Consider the following 21674-nt stretch of genomic DNA (forward strand, 5'->3'; position numbering starts at 1 on the left):
TAAGTTGATACGAAGCATTCACCGCATTAGTGCCAACAGCCCGCCAGACGCTCAGTGTAGTCGCTTTTCGGTACATGCGTGTTTCCACGCTATCGACTACGATCGTAGTTTGTACAGTAGTGGAAAAAAATCTCTACTGGTTATACATCGAAAATAATAAGTCGAACATTCTTAAAATTAGACTTATATCCAGTAAAAAAGTAAGTATTTTATCATCATTACAAATATGTATTTGAATACTTCTGAGTCTTAGGACCCACTGTACGTGGCCCGTGGGCAGCCACGAGAGCCGGATGCGGATTAGAGACACGACACACCGATCGTGTATGTCACTAATATTGAACTTTTTATTATAAAAACACAACAGCGAATCCTACTAACAATATAATTTAGATGGATGGGTTTATAAATCTCAGAAGTCGGAAAATTACACCATATCATTATTTTACTATTTGAGGCCCGCAAGGCTACCCTGCATAACTCGAGTATACGAATTGTTTTAAAAATGAAACTTAAGTTGCCCGAATAGTCTTTTTCATATGCACCTATATATTGTGAATTTTATCGACAGCGCAATAGTCGCTTTAAAAAAAAATGAAACAAGTATGCAAATGTGTCCAAAAAAATATGATAGATTATTTTCCGCTACTGTATCCCTCGCTAGCTCTGAATGTGATGGAAGAGAAAAAACTTACAATTCATCTACTCTCCTAACACTTACTGACTGACCCAAGCTCGGGGCGGGTAACCGGGGTCAGTACGGGATCATAGGCTATGTTTATATAATTACAGAGACCTATTCAAACCCTCATATCCATGCAGTAAGGTTTACTATTCAATATTTTACTATGTTTCCGAGATACAACGTTTTAACTAAGGGGTTAGGAACCCCGTGTCTGGATAGTTTCGAACTTATTTACTAGATGCCGATATTTGTACTCACGATAATTTATTCGTTGGGTTATTGAAGTTTCTTTTATACTTACGATAAATATTTTTTCAGCGAAGGGTTTTGTTAAATATGCGTCATTTTAGTACATATTAGTAAAAAATAAGGTTTTAAATCGATATGGATCGGATCTGTCATGTCAAGTGTCATTTTTGTAAAGATACTTCGCTATTGACCCAGTACTTACTTAGAACTTGTTTTTGAAGTCTGTATATTTAAACTATAATCAAACCTTGAGGCTGCACTGCGAGCGCTACGTTCGCTACGCCGTAGCAAGATTCTACACGCAACGTTTGCTACGATGATTTTCTTCATCGATAGGTGATACCTAAATGGTTTTACAAACGAACATATATCTACCACATAGCCCGTATTTCGACACTATGATCGGTGGGTAAAAAGTACTTTTTTCTATTATCCCTTACAATTTTTTACATTTTGCTTATACTTATCGCAAACGTAATCTTCAAGCAAGCAAACAACGATCGTCTTAGAGCACATTGATTGTAAGAGACCGCCGACCGATTATCCGTATCCCTCTAACGATACCCATATTATCCGTATCCGTATCCGTATCGCTATCGCTAACGCTATCGCTATCGCTATCGCTATCGCTATCCCTATCGCTATCCCTATCGCTTTCCCTATCGCTTTCCCTATCGCTATCCCTATCGCTATCCCTATCCCTATCCCTTATCAAGACGTTTAATGATATAACACTTTAAGTTCTCGCGCTTTGTACACATATTTAAAGTCACATACAGGTCGAACGCGATTAATTAACATTATTTTTACCTTTTTTCCCAACGTTTCGGCCAGGTTGCACTGGCCGTGGTCGCGGAAGACTGACGTCCCAGCAAATCCCATACAAACTTTCAACCTCTTTTTCAACCCCTTCATCCCTTTTTTTCGAAATAAAAAGTAGCCTATGTTCTGTCTCAGGGTCTAAAGATTGTCTGTTCCAAATTTCATCAAAATCGGTTGCGTGGTTTAAGCGGGAAAGCGTAACAGACAGACAGACAGACAGACAGACAGACAGACAGAGTTACTTTCGCATTTATAATATTAGTATGGATAGTATGGATAATAATTTTAAAGAAAAAAAATCCGCCTTCCTTTGGGGTTCTGGTGATAAATACTTTCAAATGTTGGATTATGTTATCAATTCGTCTGTATATTTTTTAATGTTTGTTATTCGATATCTCCGTCATTTCTGAACCAATTTTGAAATTTGGATGATTATGAAGTACTTGCAGATGAGAATGATTATCAGAACGGAACTCGATATTTAAACTCGAACAGAAAATTGTCACTGAAAATAGTAGGCAATTTCGGTGACAATTTTCTGAATTCGAACGCCGTGAGATTCAAAAATCGGCCCCCTGGACGTAAGTGCATGCTGTTCTTATAAAAATACCAAAGTTACTATAAGTGTGCCGTTCAGATTTGAGGAGTTCCGTTCTGACCATCATCAGCAGTTCCACTGCACCAAATGTCACTGTTCTGGACGTAAGTGCATGCTGTTCTTATAAAAATACCAAAGTCACTGTAAGTGTGCCGTTTAGATTTGAGGAGTTCCATTCTGACCATCATCAGGAGTTCCACTGCACCAAATGTCACTGTTCCGTACGTAAAATGCATGCTGTTCCTTTAAAAACACAAAAATCACCATATGTATGCCTTTCAGATTTGAGGAGTTCCCTCGATTTCTCCAGGATCCCATCATCAGAACTGGGTTCTGAGAAAAATGGGATCAATCTGTATGCATATACATTCAATCAAAAAAAAAATTTTCAAAATCGGTCCAGTACGGAGATATCGAGGAACAAACATTAAAAAAAAAATACAGGCTAATTGAGAACCCCTGCCTTTGAGATTTGGAACGCGGTTAAAAAGAGCTTGTAAATATAGTGAGGAATATGTGTGTTAGGTACTTTAAAATTATCTACATCGCCACCATAATGCACTACCTACTATGTTACCTAAGAATGTTACATGTTTTTCGTCAGTAGCCTCAATGAGGAATCTTATCGCCAGTCAGACTGCTCCACCAATACAGGCTACATCGAAATACAGCGAACGATATACAAGTATATACAGCGAGCGATCGTCCTTTCTTTACTGCCTCACGTAAACAAAAGGTAAATAAATACAAATTAGGTGACATCGAATGCACACTGAAATAACCAATTTCCAATTCCGTAAATGAGAAAAGCCGATATGCACTTGACACCTATGCAAATCTCATCGCATTTATAACGCAATGACGTGTCAAACGAAAACGAACAAATAGGTCACTCTCGGTTTCAGGCCGAACGCGGATAAAGAGCGGACATTCGCAGATTAACAAAATACAGGGGAAATCAAACGGGTTGTGTACATTGCTGGCTTGTTTTAGAGCAATCTTGTTTAACTTTGTTGAACAAATGTGCCCTCAAACACTTAGATAGTGACAACTAATTGAAAACGATCTCAGATTTTTCCGATCCATGACACGAAAGCAGAAAAATATTATGCAACAAATCTATGATTGCGTTGGGAGTCATGTCTTGCGATATATTTGGCCACTTTGGCTTTGAGATACCTACTGTATTTCTCTCCAAATTCATATACTTACCTTCTTACATAATAATAATAGTATATAAGGATTTTAGACTTGGCTCACGAGATAACCGCCATGTGGGATGTTGAATCAACGATCATTGTTCCGATAGTCGTTTCAGCGAACGGTCTCATAGCGAAGAGTCTCGACCAACATCTTAAGAGACTCTCGCTAGGTGGCTGGATCAAGGGCCAGATGCAGAAGGCGGTGATCTTGGACACAGCGCGGATAGTCCGACGGTTCCTCTCTCTGCGGCCCTAACCACCGGCAGCTTGGGCCCTGCCCCGCTGCTGGCGGCACCCTAGGTTAGGTTTTTTATAATGTGTTTATAACTATATATATTTTTTTTATATTGTTTTGTATGTGTTTTTGTATTTTACTTTTATATTCATATTATAAAAAGCTTAACCTAAGAAGCAAAATAAATAAAGGAATAATAGTATAAGGATTTCATTATTTATTTTGTCTTTAAGTTGTCGAAGAGCTTAAGTTTAGAAAAAGGGTTGTCTTTTTTAGTCAAATATCAAAATTCAGTAAGATAGAACATTCGAAGAATATCGATACACTTTTCACAGATATGTTTCAGCTCAAACAGCATCATCTTCTCCGAAACATGAAGAGGGTACGTAGCCGAATGCACAATAGCAGACGACAATATCGTTATCTCAGTTATTTTAGCTAGATTTCTGGGAGCTAAGCAAGACTGAGTTTCGATCGGCGCCTAGCGTCTAAGATTACCATTTCGGCTAGGCCGACTGAGCGCGCAATGGACGCGGTCCAGCCATTGAAACTCGTCATCGACTCCCCGCGTTCATTCAGTCGCTCATAATTACCGCGCGGTGCAAGTTCGAAGGTTGTTTTTACGTTCGATTGGCGCCCGTAAACAGTGCCGCTGTGATACCTAATTGGCTGCGAGTTCATTGAACTGAATTGGCAAGTATTTTCATTAATGATGCAAAGGATAGGTTCTTTAAAAGCTTTTACACTCCCAAATTCGTACAGCATTTTTATCTTTACAGGATTGTAGTTCATTGTTATATTAATTATAAATCTTCACGTTATCATATCTTTGTATCTATTGGCGCTTCACAATGGGATAAAATGCTGAAATCGCAACTATTCATTCCCAGTAGGTAGGTATAGAAAATTCCAAATAGTTTAGGTTTACAACTAATTTTGGAAGGTTTCAGTCATAAGGTCAGGTCATGAAAATGAAAGCTATTATGGAAATTACGCCTTATTGACAACAGACGATACCCCAGTACCTACTCGTTTGATTGAAAATTGCATAATTGTATTGTAATATGTAGGTATTAATACTGTGTTGTGCTACAGGGAGCAGCTGTTTTTGTCTTGGTTTTAAATTTCATACATACCTATAATATAAGAGGTATAAACAAACAGTTTGAAATACGGTAAGGTAAAATAACAATCGAGCACAGCACATACATGTTAATGATTAGTAATTAGTCACATGAAAATGAAACAGCAAGGAAAGAAAAGGAAAGAAATACTCACGGGCGTCGTGACGGTTCTTCCTCGACCTCGGCCTCGGCGCGACTCGCTCTTGACCGTCTGCAGAGTCCCGTCCGGCCCCAAAATAAGCTAAAACAACATACACACCACAGACTTAACATAAAGCAAAATAAAGAACACAAAAGAAATGAACAGACATGCGATGTAGGGTTAGATGGCGACAGATTAGTTTTTTAGTATTTGGTTTTTGTGCAGTTTTAATGAGGGTAATGATGATGAAAATTGGAAATTATGTAAGTAACGAAGAACCTAATCTACATAGACAATAGAACACTGCTCGATTTGGGGCATGTAGGTAATGTGTAATTCCGAAGTAATTAATTAAAAATATCAAACAGGCGATTATACAAAAATAATCTAACTCATACTCATAATATTTCCACGTATTTTCAATGAAGAACGAATCCATTTAAAAGCGCCCGTAGCGCCATCTATGGTAATACAGTAGAACTTAAGCAACGAGTCGGCACCGTACGTATTGCAACCTAGCTGGCGCGCGATGCATAAAAGTTCCGCTACTCGCCGCTAGGTGGCGTCAAAATCAATCCTTGAAATGTACATGTTTTGATATGTGGTTAAAGTAGTTATAATTTTTAGGCTCATAAGATTATATGGAATAAGAATGTATGAAATTAAACAAAATGTTTAACTATACACACAATATAAATCTGTTACTGATTTCTATAAGTGAAGTTAGACGTTAAAACTTTTGTTACAAGTAAGTTAAAGTAGATCGGTGCTTTGTGACAGTCGCATATTCCTACAAATGCACTCTTAGTCAACTGTCAATCCCATTGACAGCTGTCATTACGTCGGAGTTCAGCAACCTAACGAGCATTTCCTAGCCACTAATTAAATTGGAGAGATGTATACGAATAAATATAGTTGCTGTTACGGCACATGGTCCGCACACCTGGCGTTTCGTTCCTGTTTTTGTGTTAGAACGCGACATTTGTTCTATTGTCGGCTCTTTCTATCGTGTTGCTTTCCTTGTCTACTTGCTTCATTCAAATCGTAAGTTTTATAATTATGTACGGAGGAGACGGATGTTGTAATTTGTATTTAGTAAAGCTTATAGAGTTTTTGGAAAACTTTGGTTTATCAGAATCATACAATTATGTGTTTAATTGTTTATAATATATGTTCATCTTGGCTAGACCCCAAGTACATGGTTTATTTTATTAGGCCATGAAATTTATTTACAAGTAAAACAAAGTTGTTACTCAATTATGGCATTGACTAAGCCCGGACCTTCTTCGTTAGTTCATTTAATTACGAGTTTGACTCTAAGTTAGTTCTGAACTAACTATACATAGGTACCAAAGAGGCGTCGTTTATGTAGGTATATTCGGTTTTGTCCAGCTTCCCTAAGATAATTGCAATAAATTATAAACAGAAATAGATGTGATGCACTAAGGAAAAAAACGTCTTTCTGACTGTTCCCTAGTCACAGGTTCTGAAGTTTTCTAAGTGGGCATTAATTTTAGTGGTAGAGTGGTACTTTATACTTTAAACTTTGATGCTTAGGCATAACTTGGGCCCAAGAATTTATCCAAATTGAAAGTTTCGTAAACGTTAAAAGTTTCATCGGACACCATAGTAGGTACTATGTCACATTTCATAGTAAGAAGGTCTAACAATCTCAGCAAGCCGGATTCTACCATAAAACTATTTTATGAGCAATTACTTCAGGCCTTCAGCCACGAGGCGTGGGTGCGGGTTGGGGCAGGTCGCGCACGCGACTTTCTTCACACTACCATTAATGCCATGACATGACGATAAAAGTGACCGAGCGTTACACGGTGCGAGAACTAGTACAGCCTGGCAAAAAAAAGTAAAAAATAATAGGAGCGCCACCGTCTATGCGACGCCGTGTCTTGCGTGGGCGACGGTCGCGCGACCGACGCCGTCGCGTCTCATACTTCCATATCGATAAGGTTTGATTTCGTATGCGTCGCATCGCCGTCGCGCGACTATCGCGCGACCGTCGCCCACGCAAGCCACGGCGTAAGCCGTTTTGCATGTGGCAACTATTTTGACATATTTCTATGAGAATAGTTAAGCGTTGCTATGATATAAAACTTTAGTTCTATTTCTAATTTTTGGCCAAGCGGTATACGAGTTTCACACATTGCGGTATTTGATTGGTGTGCTGAAAGTATCAAATCCTCCACAGCAATGTAACCAAAATCGTACCAATGCGAGTGCGAGGACGCATAGGGATCGAAAGAAGATATGCTAACAACTTGATCTTGGCTAGGTGCATTCTAGCGGAAATACACAGGTTTTTTTTTATAATAGAGCGAAATTTGTGAACAAAACAATAATGTATGTGAGCGAGACATTGAGTTGCGACTGTTGCGAGGGATGATTCGAAAAAAGAATTCGAGCGAAAAAACATTAAAAAGCTCCGCTCCTGGACATATTCGCACTGCTCAGCAGTTACCACGCAAAGCTTTGACGAACGCAGCTTAAACCGAAAGTCATATTGACGTGTTCAGAATGAAGCAGTGAACGAGGTCAGGGTTACTCATTAGCCCGTTACCCCCTACCGTTGACCTCGTTTTTCACAGTAATACACAATGGTTGTAGATTTGCGGAAATGGCCAAAAAAATAACTGTGGGTAGGTACCTAAGGTTAAGAAAAATATTCGAAATTGCAGATAGTAAGTAAGCGTTGGAAATTAAAATAACTTTCGAGACTGAAGGAATTCTCCAATTGCGTCTCGAAATATTTTCCAGAACCGAACGTTAAAAAAACGCTAATGTAAATAATATGAAGGGTACGCTGGTGATTTTAAAGTCATTAACATAAACTCTTCTGAACCTGAAACATTCGACATTCCGCGTTAAATATGATGATGGATGTAAATGGCAGTTTAAAATCGGTTAAGGCAGGTGCACAGATAATAAACGCAAGATAATCTCGACCGTTAATCTGTACACTGAAAGTATCGAGGTTAATTGGTCGTTCTGTTTCTGGCCGCATGATTTTTTGCCGTTGATAAATTGCAGCGCGTGTTTAGTGCCGCTATCCGACAACAGATGGCGCGCGTAATTTGCGGAACTACGGTTGCATTGTGTTCGAATAGTGCGCCGTAATTTAATGGTATCAATTTCATAATTGTATGGTAGGCATGTTATTCGTGACAATTTGTAATTAGATATGTAATTCTTGTTTTATTATTTAATATTGTTACTCGTATTGTAATTCAAATGTCCACAACTTATTCTAGACTTAGGCAAGTATTAATAGGTACATATATAAATAAGTCGACAACCTTTAGTCCAAATATAAAATCTTTGTCAATACAAATTCCAATAACATTCCAATACATGCTTAAAAAATGTTGTTAAAATTAGGTAAGTATCGGTAGTAACATCTTCGCAGATTTTTATGTGAACGCAAAAATTATATCAAGTACCAAACATCAAAATGTCAGTTACACACTCAACTAAATCAACAAAAAGTCTTAACTACTACGAAACTCAAAATACCGGTACGAGATTACGATAATTCGAAAAACGGTTGGTGCGATTTGACGGCACTCAGCGGTTGGATGAATACAGACGACTGAACACTTTTCGTAGGCGTAGGGAGCTAGGGAGTGTAGTGCTATGGAATAATTTAAGTTAGAATGCTCACTCCATACTTAGGATTTATTTCATAATAGTAAATAGAATGGGAACATTGGGAACCCTACTCGCTTAAGGCCGTTTTCACATTATCCGATCCGATATCGGATGTCGGACCGACATCCTACATCCGATAAACGCTTCCGATAGTGTCGGATGTCGGTCCGATAAAACGCATTGTTCCAAATCAATGAAGTATGATTTTGTATCAAAAAACATTTAAAAAATGTCTTATATTTAATAATTATAAGCACTATATCCTAAATACTTTATTATATTGTAAAATTAAGATAACGAGCATACAAAATACTCAGAGTGTCAGGCAAAATGAATAATTTTACATTCAACTATATCTACTAAAAGATGAAAAAATTAGTATCCGCAATTCGGACCGATGCATTACAACCTTTTTTTTCAATGGAAATTGTCAACTAATTTGAATTTTGATCATTAGCAGCTGTTTAATAGACGCCATTTTTGTCACGCACACTACTACAAACTATGTATACGTTTTATATACGCACACAAACAAATATTATCGGCCAACAACTGGCGGGGGGTCCGGCATGCCAAAAAATGTCGGAAGCGTCCTGCCGATATCGGCAGTTCCATGGTGCCTCGGACAAAAACTGCTGTAGGAGAGTGCCATCGGTATTAAATCCGCAATTTTTATATCGTTTTTTAGTAATAATGATCTATTAAATACATAAATGAAGACCTGGAAGCGCATAAATCTTACATTTTACATCCTTCCTACATCCGATATCGGATCGGATAATGTGAAGACGGCCTAAAGCTTCATACTTTTTAAGCCTAAATCATATTTGTCATCAGCGCCTAAGTTTGTTTTTATTCTTGTTCCTATGTCCCTCATTGCTGAGGATCTCGACCATGGTGGCAGTGTTTTTATAGCGTGCGATTTTGAACAATAATTTTGTTTGTAAGTCATTAAAAAATCTGTAACAAGCTCCAAAACATGAGATTAGGTAGGTACCTACTTACTATAGACATTTGACAGTTTCGACACATACATACCTACCAAAATCGATAGTAATCGTCATCTACTTATAGCGAGAGCATGTTTGCAATTCTCTCGATAACTTGTATCAATACGGCTGAAGTTGCAATACCATGGTTAAAGGGAATAAGAACTTTGGCTAAGCTTCATTCGATGTCTTAACAAACCAACCCTTGCAAAATTACTATTCATATAATTGATTCGATAATGTGATTAGACTGATTAGATACCTATTACAAGACACTTATTTTTATTTTAAAAAGCCTTGCGAAGTTCGGTTTTTAATTTGCTAAGTATATAGATTATTGATTTTCACGCAACATAGAGGGGTTGTATGTAGCTTCGTTACCGGCCTTTAAGATAGGAGCACGCACTTTTCATGAATTTAGGACCTATTCTAATAAAGTTACAAGAGATTTGTTTTTCTTAATCAACGCATCAACCAGGGGTTGATTAAGTGAATCCAGTCGTGAAATTACGGGCCCAGGTACCTATCTAATTTATAGCCAAACTTCAACTTCGCGAACAAAGTAAATATTGTGGATATTGTACAAGATAAACTTCTGCTTTTGTTCTTAACTTTCCAAACAGAATAAAGCCTGGAACTTTTAAAACATTCTGTTAGCAATGCTCTTGAAATTCCGCTTTCGTTTCTTGAAGTTAGGTTCGTTACTAGAACTTCATTATGTTTTTTACACAACTTTGTTTTTCACGACGGTATTGGCGAATGATTTAATTAATTAGTAAGAAGGTCAATACGGATCTTAATTTATTTTCATGGGTTTCTCTGTTTCGTTCCGTCCCCGAGATGGTGTGGATGTGTGTAAAAAAATTGTCAGTCACATCTTTGGAAAGCTTTTGGAATTTGTATGATGAAATCGCTCATATTTGTGTATTTTTTTCTGCTTGATTACATTTGCTGACATTCGGTGACTTGCAGCGTCTGGTAAAAAACAGTAAGATAAAAAAAACACAAACAACCGCAACATAAGAAAGAAAAAAGTGAGGAAGTAAATCAACTTCATTCTGCTTACGTAGAGTAGGCAGATAGTTTTGTAGGTTGGTATACTACTTTGTTGTAAATAGACAATGACCTTAAGCAGTAAAATATTAGTAGCTGGGCCTTGACACGCTGAACTTTAATCGGTTCCAGCGAAATGCCATGTCATGACAATATACGTACACTGTACTATAGGTATTGTAACTAAAATAGTGAAATGGGATACTCGCATAAATACTTCGGTATTCATTTGTATGTATTATTTTATTAAAGGCACATCTAAAGAAATTAAGTTTTAACTTCGTGATACTTGCTCAATTTGCATTGCATAACTATACTTTAATATGATGGTCAGATGGGCTACGAGCAGCGAGAAACATTTTCCTCCGGGCAATAAACACCGTATCTGACGGGTTTTAAATACGTATGTAAATGATTTTATTGATGTATAGGTACTTATATTTTTATGTTACCATCTTAATATAGTTCACGTCTACCTCATACTAAAAAAAAGTTAAAAGTTTTTTGACTATGACATAAAAAAGTACCTTACTTTAACTTTTCACTGTTCTTCCGTCCATCTAACCTCACATAAGACATAATAGACTGGGCCACTAGTTTCAACAACCAGAGCCAAGTATCATCATGGACACCTAGACATTTCGTTTAAGAGCAAAGTCCTAGGTGTCATGGACAGCTAAACAGATCATCTACAACCAAAGTCCCAGGTATCACGGACAACTAGACATCTCGTCTATAATAAAAGTCGCAGCAGGGTTAGCACAGGATTGCCGTGAGAGTATGTCGCCGCGAGATAGACTATCCGTCCTTATGTCATTGATACAGTTAGAAGAAGACATGTGATCTATCTCGCGGCGACATACTCTCGCGGCAATCACGTGCTAGGCCTACAGGTATCATCGCGCCATAACCCACATACACGCTTTGTTTTTGCCGCAATTGTGCGTCTGCGTCACGGCGGCGTCCGCCGCGAGCGGAAGGCGACCAATTTGTTGAATTAAGCGAGCGATGCACAGATTCACGCGCTGAAAGCGGTATATATGGGACAGATTTCCCGGCACACTTTCGGTATAGAGTTTCGATCTCTTTTAAGATAAGATACCTACTAAAACATGTAATGAAGGTAGGCAGTTGCAATTTACAACATCACTACCCGTAAGTTCATAAGAATTGGCTTGTCATATATCTACTATGATTTTTTATAGTTTATTGTCATAACTGTTGCATCTCCAAGTAAATAAAATAAATGTGAAAGTTTTATTGAGATAAAATGCATGATTTGATTTTATATGAGATGAAATAAGCACAAGGAGAAACAAAGTGATTTGAACATCATGCATATAAAGCATAGTTAATTTAGAATTGGTACGCGATGGGAGGAATTTAATTTTTAAATGAAAAGAAAAAAGTAAACAATATTTTTTATTGCAGAATATAAAAGATCGTTTATTAATTTATAGCGTGTCACATATATTTCAATCATTCAGTATGTTTATGCACAAAATTACGGACTTTTCTGAAAATAGTATTCATCATCCTCTGAACAAGATTTTCATCCATCTTTTTTGTCTGTTGATTCCGTGTGGACCGCAAGGAGTGGATATTTTGAATTATTTTGCCAGTATTATTTAATTGTCCTTTAATGAAATAATGATTTGAGCAATAATTATTGCCTAGTAGTTTTCTGGAAATTCAACAATTTAGCAATCATTGACCCAGACCAAGGGGATTTTTCACGTATTTGTTCACAGTGCATTTTCGCCGGTCAACGTCCATCATCAATAACTTACAAACGCAAAAAGTTAGATCAACCAAATTTCTAATATAGAGTTATCAACGTATTAAAATTAAGATGTGATTATCAGTTTTTTTTAATTTTTAAATATATTTTTTTTATTCGTCGCTAAACGCGTGCCAATACTATGTTAACTATGCTTTAGGTTTGATTACGTCCTTTGTATGCCAATGACAGTACGATGCGATATGTAACATAATTATTATACCTTAAATTTTACTATTCCTTCAATTTTGACACAAACAATTAGTTCTATATAAGGTGACACAAATAAAGACAGATATTATCAAATAAAATTCATTCCTTAGTTTTTTATCAATCGGGATTTAAATTGCGAAGACAAATCTAGAAACAGTTTGACTAGCATCTATCAACATTAGATATATAATACCGCTACTCGCCGCTAGAGGCGCTGCCGTACTCAACTAGTAGTGATTGCGCTGAATTGAGCTTCCGTCGTCGGATAAAAATGTCCTCACATTAAACAATAGACAGGCGGTACACTTTCGTTTGACAAGTTTGATTGGCCGCTCAATAAGGTAATAAGAGCGTTTGACGGATACATTTGATTTACTATAATTTTGTTATTTGTTGCTTCTTTAGATAATGTTATTTTGCGAATGAAAAGTTCTCGAGTTGATAGCTACAAAAAAAAATGTAATTGATTTTTTTCATTATAAATGCCACAGACTAGCCAAAGGCAAAGACGTGGCCTACGATGGAGTGAGCTTGCCCAGCAGATGCCTGTTCAACCTTGATTCGAAGGTTTCCGAGTTATATGAGCTCGGAAATACAGCCCCTAACCCGATTGATCCTAACCAGAAGATTACTCATAGGTACATAATTATGTTCCTATACCGTTAAGCTAAGTCTGTGCCATTTTGGCGATAGTTTTTATGATAAGACATTTATTTATGTTAAAACATATTGTATATGATATAGTGTGTGTGTCTGTTTGTTTGTCCGTCTTTCACAACAAAACGGAGCGACGAATTGACGTGATTTTTTTAAGTCGAGATAGTTGAAGGGATGGAGAGTAACATAGGCTGCTTTTTGTCTCTTTCTAACGCGAGCGAAGCTGTGGAAAAAGCTGGTATGATATAAATTCAAAAATAATAGATACACAATTAAACTGCTAGCTAGCGACAGACACTATTTACGTGGCTTTAGAAATACCCGCACCTTGAATCCAAGAAAATGTATGTGATTTAACCTTAACCCCTAATGATACTTTCAGGGCAATTTGATCCCCATCAACCCTTGAGGGGTGGTGAACCTGATCGATGTTCAGCCGGTAATTCCTACCCACGAGATTGCCAATTCGAGAGTAATTGCCTATACCTATATCTATATTCATTTAAGGTGTGAAAGGAAAAATGTTTAGATATAAAATGAACCGTTTGCATGATTTACCTAAGAAATATTAAGTTTTTGAGACATTTATGAATATGATAAGGGGTAAATTGCCCGTCTCCATATCAAGGGACGCTTCGAAATGTTATTGTTATAAAATATAAATAAATTAACATTTTTCGATCGTTTTTCTACAATTACGCGCTTGCTCTTTTTCAAATACATACATATAATAAATAAGAACTAAATATAAACATAAAGAAAAAAGTGACTAAACTCTCCAGCTGAGACCAGATACAATAAGACACACTGCAAAATATTTCACAATGAAGTTAAAAACTCGACGACCTGAATCTCTGACAACTGTCACTATAAAAAAAAAAAAACTAAACGCACAAAGAACGTCAATCACAGCGTTCAAATTATTTAAATTTGGAATTCGTGTGAAAAGCGATCGGTGACTCATTCATTGTCCTAACTTCAGCTCTGACTCATATTGTGTTCGATTTTTGTTTGACATTTGAAACTCATATTTTGCTTTATTATTTGCACACAAATTCGTACTCTAACAGCTTGGTGAAAAGATACATTTTTATTCGAATCTTTTGTGTATTCATATGAGCTTTCAAAAGTTACCACAGCTTTTGCAAATTAATGAAAAAATCCGAATTAAAACTTTACTTCAACAGAGTACGATGCTTTTGTGAATGTTACTGTACGAGACAGGACACCATAGGAGTTTGCTACAGTTATCTGAAGAATTATAATGTCGTATCGCGATGAACAATAAAATTATCGTTGTCATTAAGGAACAATAAGCAAAATGGCGCCAGGGTCAATTATGTGTCAGGATGTGCTGTATTAAGTCGCATTCGTGCAACTTTTCCGATTTCAATCCGATTGGGATACTTTTAGCGTATAAGGAATACATAAGAATCTTATTGGAACTTTTATACAGATGTTACCTGTATTATTATGTGTTATGTAGATACCGGTAGGTCAATGACAACAGCGCCTTACAAATGGCTGTAAAGTTCCATTGAAATGTCTACATTGTCATACAAATCTGTATATGTAAACGCTTATATCTAGAGCTAAGTATAAAAAGAATAGTGAGTCTTATGCACCTTGTCAATAAATATTACCTTCTTACTAAGAGAATATATAATTAAAGCCTGACCATATATATATGACTACGCGTACGCGCCATGTTGCGGAATTTTATTAGAACTATTTTCTTCATACTACTGAACTGTCACCCCATACATCAGAATAACAGCGCCCTCCTGTCAATAATCATATATTTATGGTCAGGCTAAAGGTAATTAATTACCTTTGCATCTAATTGTCCGAAAAAAAAAACGACATCGAAATTTTAATCAGATACTAAATATATACACAAAGAAATACATACAATTGACAGTAACAATTCAATCAAACTCAAACGTATTAACCCCACGTACACCCTCAAACGTCAAACGGAATGGTAACGTTAAAAACGTAAACATTAGAGTGAACGTACACGTAAACACACGCCGGGTTCAAGGTCCCTGCCCGTCCCTCGGGCTGTAAGACCTCTGAATCGTTTCACGGCCACAGGGATCGGATTTACATAAATATATAAAGGTCAGTGATGAGCTACCGGGTCTCTTTGTGTGTAAGTATTTTTAGATTGAGTTTTGGGCAAAAAAAATAAGTTACGAAGAATGAGAATCATTGCCATAAAAAGATAAAGTTATCATTTTAAAGATGATGAATTTCTACCGTCATCCGAGCTTGGCTTGGCTTAGGTACTGGTCCCACCGCGAGCTAGTAAGCTAATATGAGCTATCGGCTATAAAAACGAACAAAAGATAGTCACTCCCGTGCAAATAAAAGAGACACGGCGATGTTTATTACACGCCCAGCGGTGAGCTATCAAAATCGCCGAGTCTCTTTTCTTTGCACGGGAGTGCTTATCTTTTGATCGTTTTTATAGCCGATAAGTCATAGCTTTCTAGCTCGCGGTGGGACCAGTGCCCAGGGCATTATACTAATCATTATAGGAATCAGTATATTTCTGCTCACGATGTTTTCCTTATCCGAAAATCAATTGGTAAATATCAAAACAGCGCATTGATAACACTATAAATTTACTTATTTTTCTACGAAATTCGTTGTATTCTTTTGTATGTACAGTGTATTCATATTCTCTTTATAAACACACATAAAATCTGCACTGCACACGAGATTCTAAAACAAAACCAAGTGCAATATTTTTGTTTTAATCACCGAAACTGGCGACAACGCGTGATTAAGATGCAGCCATATTGGGAGCCCGAATATTTTAGCCGGTATTCCTAAATATTTCGCGAGTACAGGCGAGCGAAGTCTTTGAGCTATCCAGTTTATTTTTAGTACAACGTAGCCGCTGTAGCTAATGCTAAGCTATCTCATAAATTTTAGTAACAATCCAATACAAAAGACCTGTAATTTTCCTATTCCTTTAATTAATTCTTGCACTACCATTTTCAAATTTATATTCTTTATTTCCTGCTACCCTGGCAGAGATCGCTTACATCTATAAGACGGCCAGTTGCTACCTTTATCCATACTAATATTATAAATGGGAAAGTGTGTGTGTCTGTTTGTTTGTCCGTCCTTCACGGCAAAACGGAGCGACGAATTGTCATGATTTTTTAAGTGGAGATAGTTGAAAGGATGGAGAGTGACATAGGCTACTTTTTGTCTCTTTCTAACGCGAGAGAAGCCGCGGGCAAAAGCTAGTGTTTAATATATCTAGTTGTGGTGCAATAAAAAATATTTACTTACTTAAAGGCCTAAAAAATCTTGTCAATTTAATATAATCTAACATCGTGTATGACATTCTAAATTATATTTATGTTAAGTTCTCCCAGTAGGTTATGTAAGACGTCCGACGAATCACAAACGTTACCATGATCCGTTTAAAATTTCCACACTCTGAACTCTGAACAAATATTGTAAACCGGATCCATCTCATATATTGCGGTACGTTACGAGTATGTTCGATCCAGCGATTGGAATAACTCCCTACAACCGCAGAACAAACGAGGAATAGTAAGTGTGAATAATAGTTAAAAGCTCTCCGGGAATGAGGGACCAAAATATTCTCCTGGAAAGGGAGGTCTTAGTTGTTTTTGTGAGGTTGCAATTTTCATTAGAGCTTTGTTTTCGCGAGACTATCATTGTCTTTTAAAATATAATGTATAAAGTTTTGGAATGTTTATACTTACTCGTAGGTATCTATATTTGTTCTAATGTAAGTATATAGCGATATACTTAATATAGGCGGACTGCAGAAAAAGTGACAAATTCTACGGCCGATTCGCAAAGCCTAAATGTTAAATAGCCGCGTAAACTGTCGATCCAGGGTCATATCTCGACTCTTTTATATTATAGTAGTGTGACTACTTAAAATAACAAATATACCAAAATTTTGAGTTCTTTGTTAGTCGTATCTTTTATCCAGTAATAAGTATAAAAGCGACGTCAAATGTCTCGCAGAATAAAGGCAACACTTTGCATTTCTCGCATCGTTTGCGCGTCAAGCCGACGCCCCGCCCGGGGCGACAGCAATTGACGCTCGCTGACTCGCGCTCCAGTTTCCTTATTGCGAGCTATAGACAAAATAAATCGAAAAAATAATAGTATTTTGAATAAAGAATATACAGAAAAGACTTGAATGAAGTTAAATTTGACTAAACAGTAATTTAATTCATATAATTCAATCTTCTTTCGACGTCTAAATTAATACACCATACCAAATCTTTAACAAGTGACAGTGGCAATATGGTTATAAGATCTACACAATGTGAAAATTCTTGGACGTTTTCTGTTTGCAACGAGTTCAGTAATTATTCTGTTTTCACTTACTACATTTCAATTGAAAAAGTTCTTACAATTCGAATTCGAAACAAATGACTGCCACTGCAACGCACGTGTATAAAACTTCATGTTTTTAGTTTTTTGATACATACTCCAAAAAGCAACAATATCTTTTCTAACAGGAAAAATCCTCAAGGTCCTGATCGGCAATCGTCCCATTACAAACGGTTGGGCCCGGCCTGACCCGTAATCCCGGCGCCCAGACGGGGCCAGACATGTGCTCGAATTGTTTCCGAGGTCCGGGGAATATTAGGACTGACAGCTAAATTTATTTTTAAAAAATTCATGAATATTAAAAAAAACAGCAGTAGTTTTTTTCAGTATCAATACAGAGATTGGACTAGATGGTGCTTGACAAATTCATTTTATGACTATTTAAATTAGTTACGGCAAATGTGACGTATCCCGATGTATAACTGCCTGTTCCATTACGCATACCAGCAGGGATACGTTTAAGTTTCTCGTGAGAACAGACCAACGGCCCACGGTGTTTAAGCAGAGAACGGCACCGCAGAGTATGGTTGCCATTGACAACCGCTAATTCGAGAAAATACAAGCACAGGAACCTACTGCGTACCTACCATGAGTATAGCAAAGAAAGTAACATACACAGATGCTAGTAAATATGTCAAACTGTCAGCTACAGTACCTACTACCAAACTCTCATGCTCTTTCCGTTTTAAAGGTTATAGAAAACATTTAAAACTTGCTGTACGCTACGTCAACTTTACCAGTAACAACTGACACGCGCAGAAACCTTTTTTAACATCTTCGTGTTATAAAACAAGCCACGTGTTTTGTTTGCACAAATTTACCAAAACACGGGTTCGCCAAACGACGTCGTCATCCCTCGGGCCGGCTGATCCGGAGGGGACCGTCTGCCGCGCGTCTGCCGGTTATCGAGATTAATGCCGTATCTGTGCGTATATTGTACCGGCAAGGTCAAGCTGCGTTCTGAATTTGAATTTTGGTTTTGTTTTCAGCCAGCCATGTGTTTTTTTTTATTTTTTATTTGTTTAACGCGCGCATAGGCCCGGCCGTTCTGCTGACTTCAAGATGTGTAACATACCCACAAAACCAAGCTGCGTTCTGACTTTTAATTTTGGTTGTTTTCAGCCAGCCATGTGTCTTGTTTTTTTTTTCTTTTGCGGCCAATGAAGCGGACTTTAACGGCTCAGCCACGACATTGGTCTAAGCGCGACAGCGGTGAGCGGCGGCCATACATTGGAGCGAGACACAGCGATGGGACTTTTCATTCGCACGTATGGTTGCCGCTCACCGCTGTCGCGCTTAGACCAATGTCGTGGCTGGGCCGTATGATGTGTGCATACGCGAGTACTGTGACAACAAGGCCCAGTTGCGTTCTGAAATTAAATTATGGTTTTAATTGTTGCAGCCAGTATGTTTTTATTTTTGCGGCACATAGAACTGAGAAGCAATCGAGTAGCAATGGGAATCCCGTTAAGTGAAACAATATTAAGATGCGTATCTACACTGTTGTATGTTCTACCGCTAAGTGAAGTCTTGTTCTAAAAAGTATTTTTTTAATTTTTATTGCGATCTATGGAATCGAACTCAAACATCAAGGGATCAGAGTGGCAGATATGTAGAGTGTGCAGAAAGAGAAGGAACAGAAAGGGCAACCAATAAAATTCGTCTACGCATTTTTATTGCATTCACTTTTATATCAAAGCAATAGCAGCCTAAAATTTTATAAATGAATGAAAATTGAGTATTTTTATTTAACCGACTTCAAAAAAGGAGGAGGTTCTCAATTCGACTGAATGTTTTTTTTTTTATTTTTTTTTTATTTTTTTTTTGTATGTATGTTACTCGATATCTCCGAGGATCGTGGACCGATTTTCAAATTTTTTTTTTTGATCGAACGGGTATAACCCCGAGATGGTCCCATTGGCACCACGTCGGGGTCTGATGATGGGATCATGGAGAAATTGAGGGAACTCTTCAAATGTTATAGGCACATGTAATGTTCTTAGTGTATTTTTCAAAGGTACACCAGTATTTACGCCTGATGGTAATAATTTTATGTGGCTGAGCTGATGATGGAAGGTCAACTCCTCAACGGTTAGGAGTTAAAGGATAATTCTTTCACTACTGTACACATATTCGGACTGATACATATAATATCACTAGGAACCACTAAAAATCAACAAATAAATTAACTTTTTAACAAAAAATAAAACCGCCTTCAAAAAAAGCGTGTTACAAAACACGGAGAAACTAAAAAGCCAAAAATAATAAACCTTCGAATTCAGATTTCTTATCGGATTGCAATAATCTAAACATCCAAATTATAAACAAATCAATTATTTTTGGAGTCGGGACCAGCCTGTGTATGGTTGGGTGGGGCAAACAGGAAATAGCAAGGCGACGAACAGGTCTGGCACCGACTACAAAAATAATTGATTTGTTTATAATTTGGATGTTTAGATTATTGCAATCCGATAAGAAATCTGAATTCGAAGGTTTATTATTTTTGGCTTTTTAGTTTCTCCGTGTTTTGTAACACGCTTTTTTTGAAGGCGGTTTTTAGATTCAATCACGAAAACGAATCCTAATAATGTTACCTTTATAAAGTTTAATAAACCTTGACATAAAGTTAGATACACACAGTAAATAGTACAGTAAATAGTATTTATTTAGGTTTTAACAGTTTCACATAAGTCCCATCCCAACTCATTGTCAGTGTGACCCAGAATGATTTTAATTTTCTCAATTTACTACTTTTTTTTTTTTTTTTATTATGGACTGATCGGCGATTGACCCTAGTCACACCTGATGGGAAGTGAAGACAGAGTCTAAGATGGAGCTCACCGATTCAGACAAATACTGTAGACAAATTTACAGTTTAACTATCGCGTGTTTAAATTATGCGTAACGGCGAAAATAATCGTGCGAATAGAGCACGTAGCGCGCTACGGCCTACGTCGTAGCACTCGTCTATTGCTGCGTAGCACGTCAGGTACTTACAAACTTTAGGAAATGTAATGATAATGACACTTGGGAAGGGGCGCTACGAATTTTCTGTTTACATTTGCGCGCCAAAACATGTTTACATTGAGGTTTTTAAGTGCGAAGTAATAACTACCTACATCATTAGACAGTTGTCAGTATAGCGCAAGGAAGATGATTAGACGTAACTGACTGTGCATGTACCTATACCATTTTGGTAGAACGATTAAATGAGCTTTATTAATCATTTAAGTACTTATAATGTTAAGCATTTCTATTAGGTAACACAGATTTATTTATGTATTAAAAACTATAAACAGAAGTTATGAATTAGACAGTAAGTTCTACAAATATTAAGTTGCTGTCTTGGTAATATCTTCGTTGTACGAAGCTTTCAACTCATATTAAAAATAACAGTACAAAAATAAACATTGCTTTTATAAAACGTGATTTAAACGGTCACGATCAATCGACCTTGCACATCGCGACTGGCCAGTGACAAAAAGCGATCGTCAAATTTTCGATTCCATTTTCAAATTTGGAACGCGTCGTGAAATGGAAATGGCGGGCAAGCGCCGAATAGCGGAAGGCACGTGTACGGTGAAGAGGGGGGAGGGGGGACTTTCACCCTCGCGCCAAGGTCACGCGGACATTGCAGTGCGAGTGTAGTGACTGTCTAGTACTATTGCACGTATTGGTGTATCGGCCGCTTAGGGAGATGTATGGGAAAATTTTCGATGGTGGATAGACATGTACTACGCATTGGTTGAGTAAGCCATGAACTATAATTAAAGCACTGATTCAAACTTTCACGATTATTAATACACATAATCATTTTTAAAATCGGGACTTAATCGCATCGATAATTAAAGCATTGAATAGAGT

General features: G+C 37.2%; 1 protein-coding gene across 1 annotated transcript in view; it reads right to left on the reverse strand.

The window, feature by feature from the left end:
* The window catches only part of LOC125226459 (DNA N6-methyl adenine demethylase), a 158759-nt gene that overhangs the window by 88663 nt on the left and 48422 nt on the right, over positions 1-21674 (reverse strand). The window contains 1 exon segment of the mRNA XM_048130444.1: positions 5070-5156. Within this exon segment, the coding sequence (XP_047986401.1) occupies positions 5070-5156 (87 nt within the window).

The sequence above is a fragment of the Leguminivora glycinivorella genome, chromosome 5 (genome assembly GCF_023078275.1).
Source record: "Leguminivora glycinivorella isolate SPB_JAAS2020 chromosome 5, LegGlyc_1.1, whole genome shotgun sequence".
Classification (NCBI taxonomy): domain Eukaryota; kingdom Metazoa; phylum Arthropoda; class Insecta; order Lepidoptera; family Tortricidae; genus Leguminivora; species Leguminivora glycinivorella.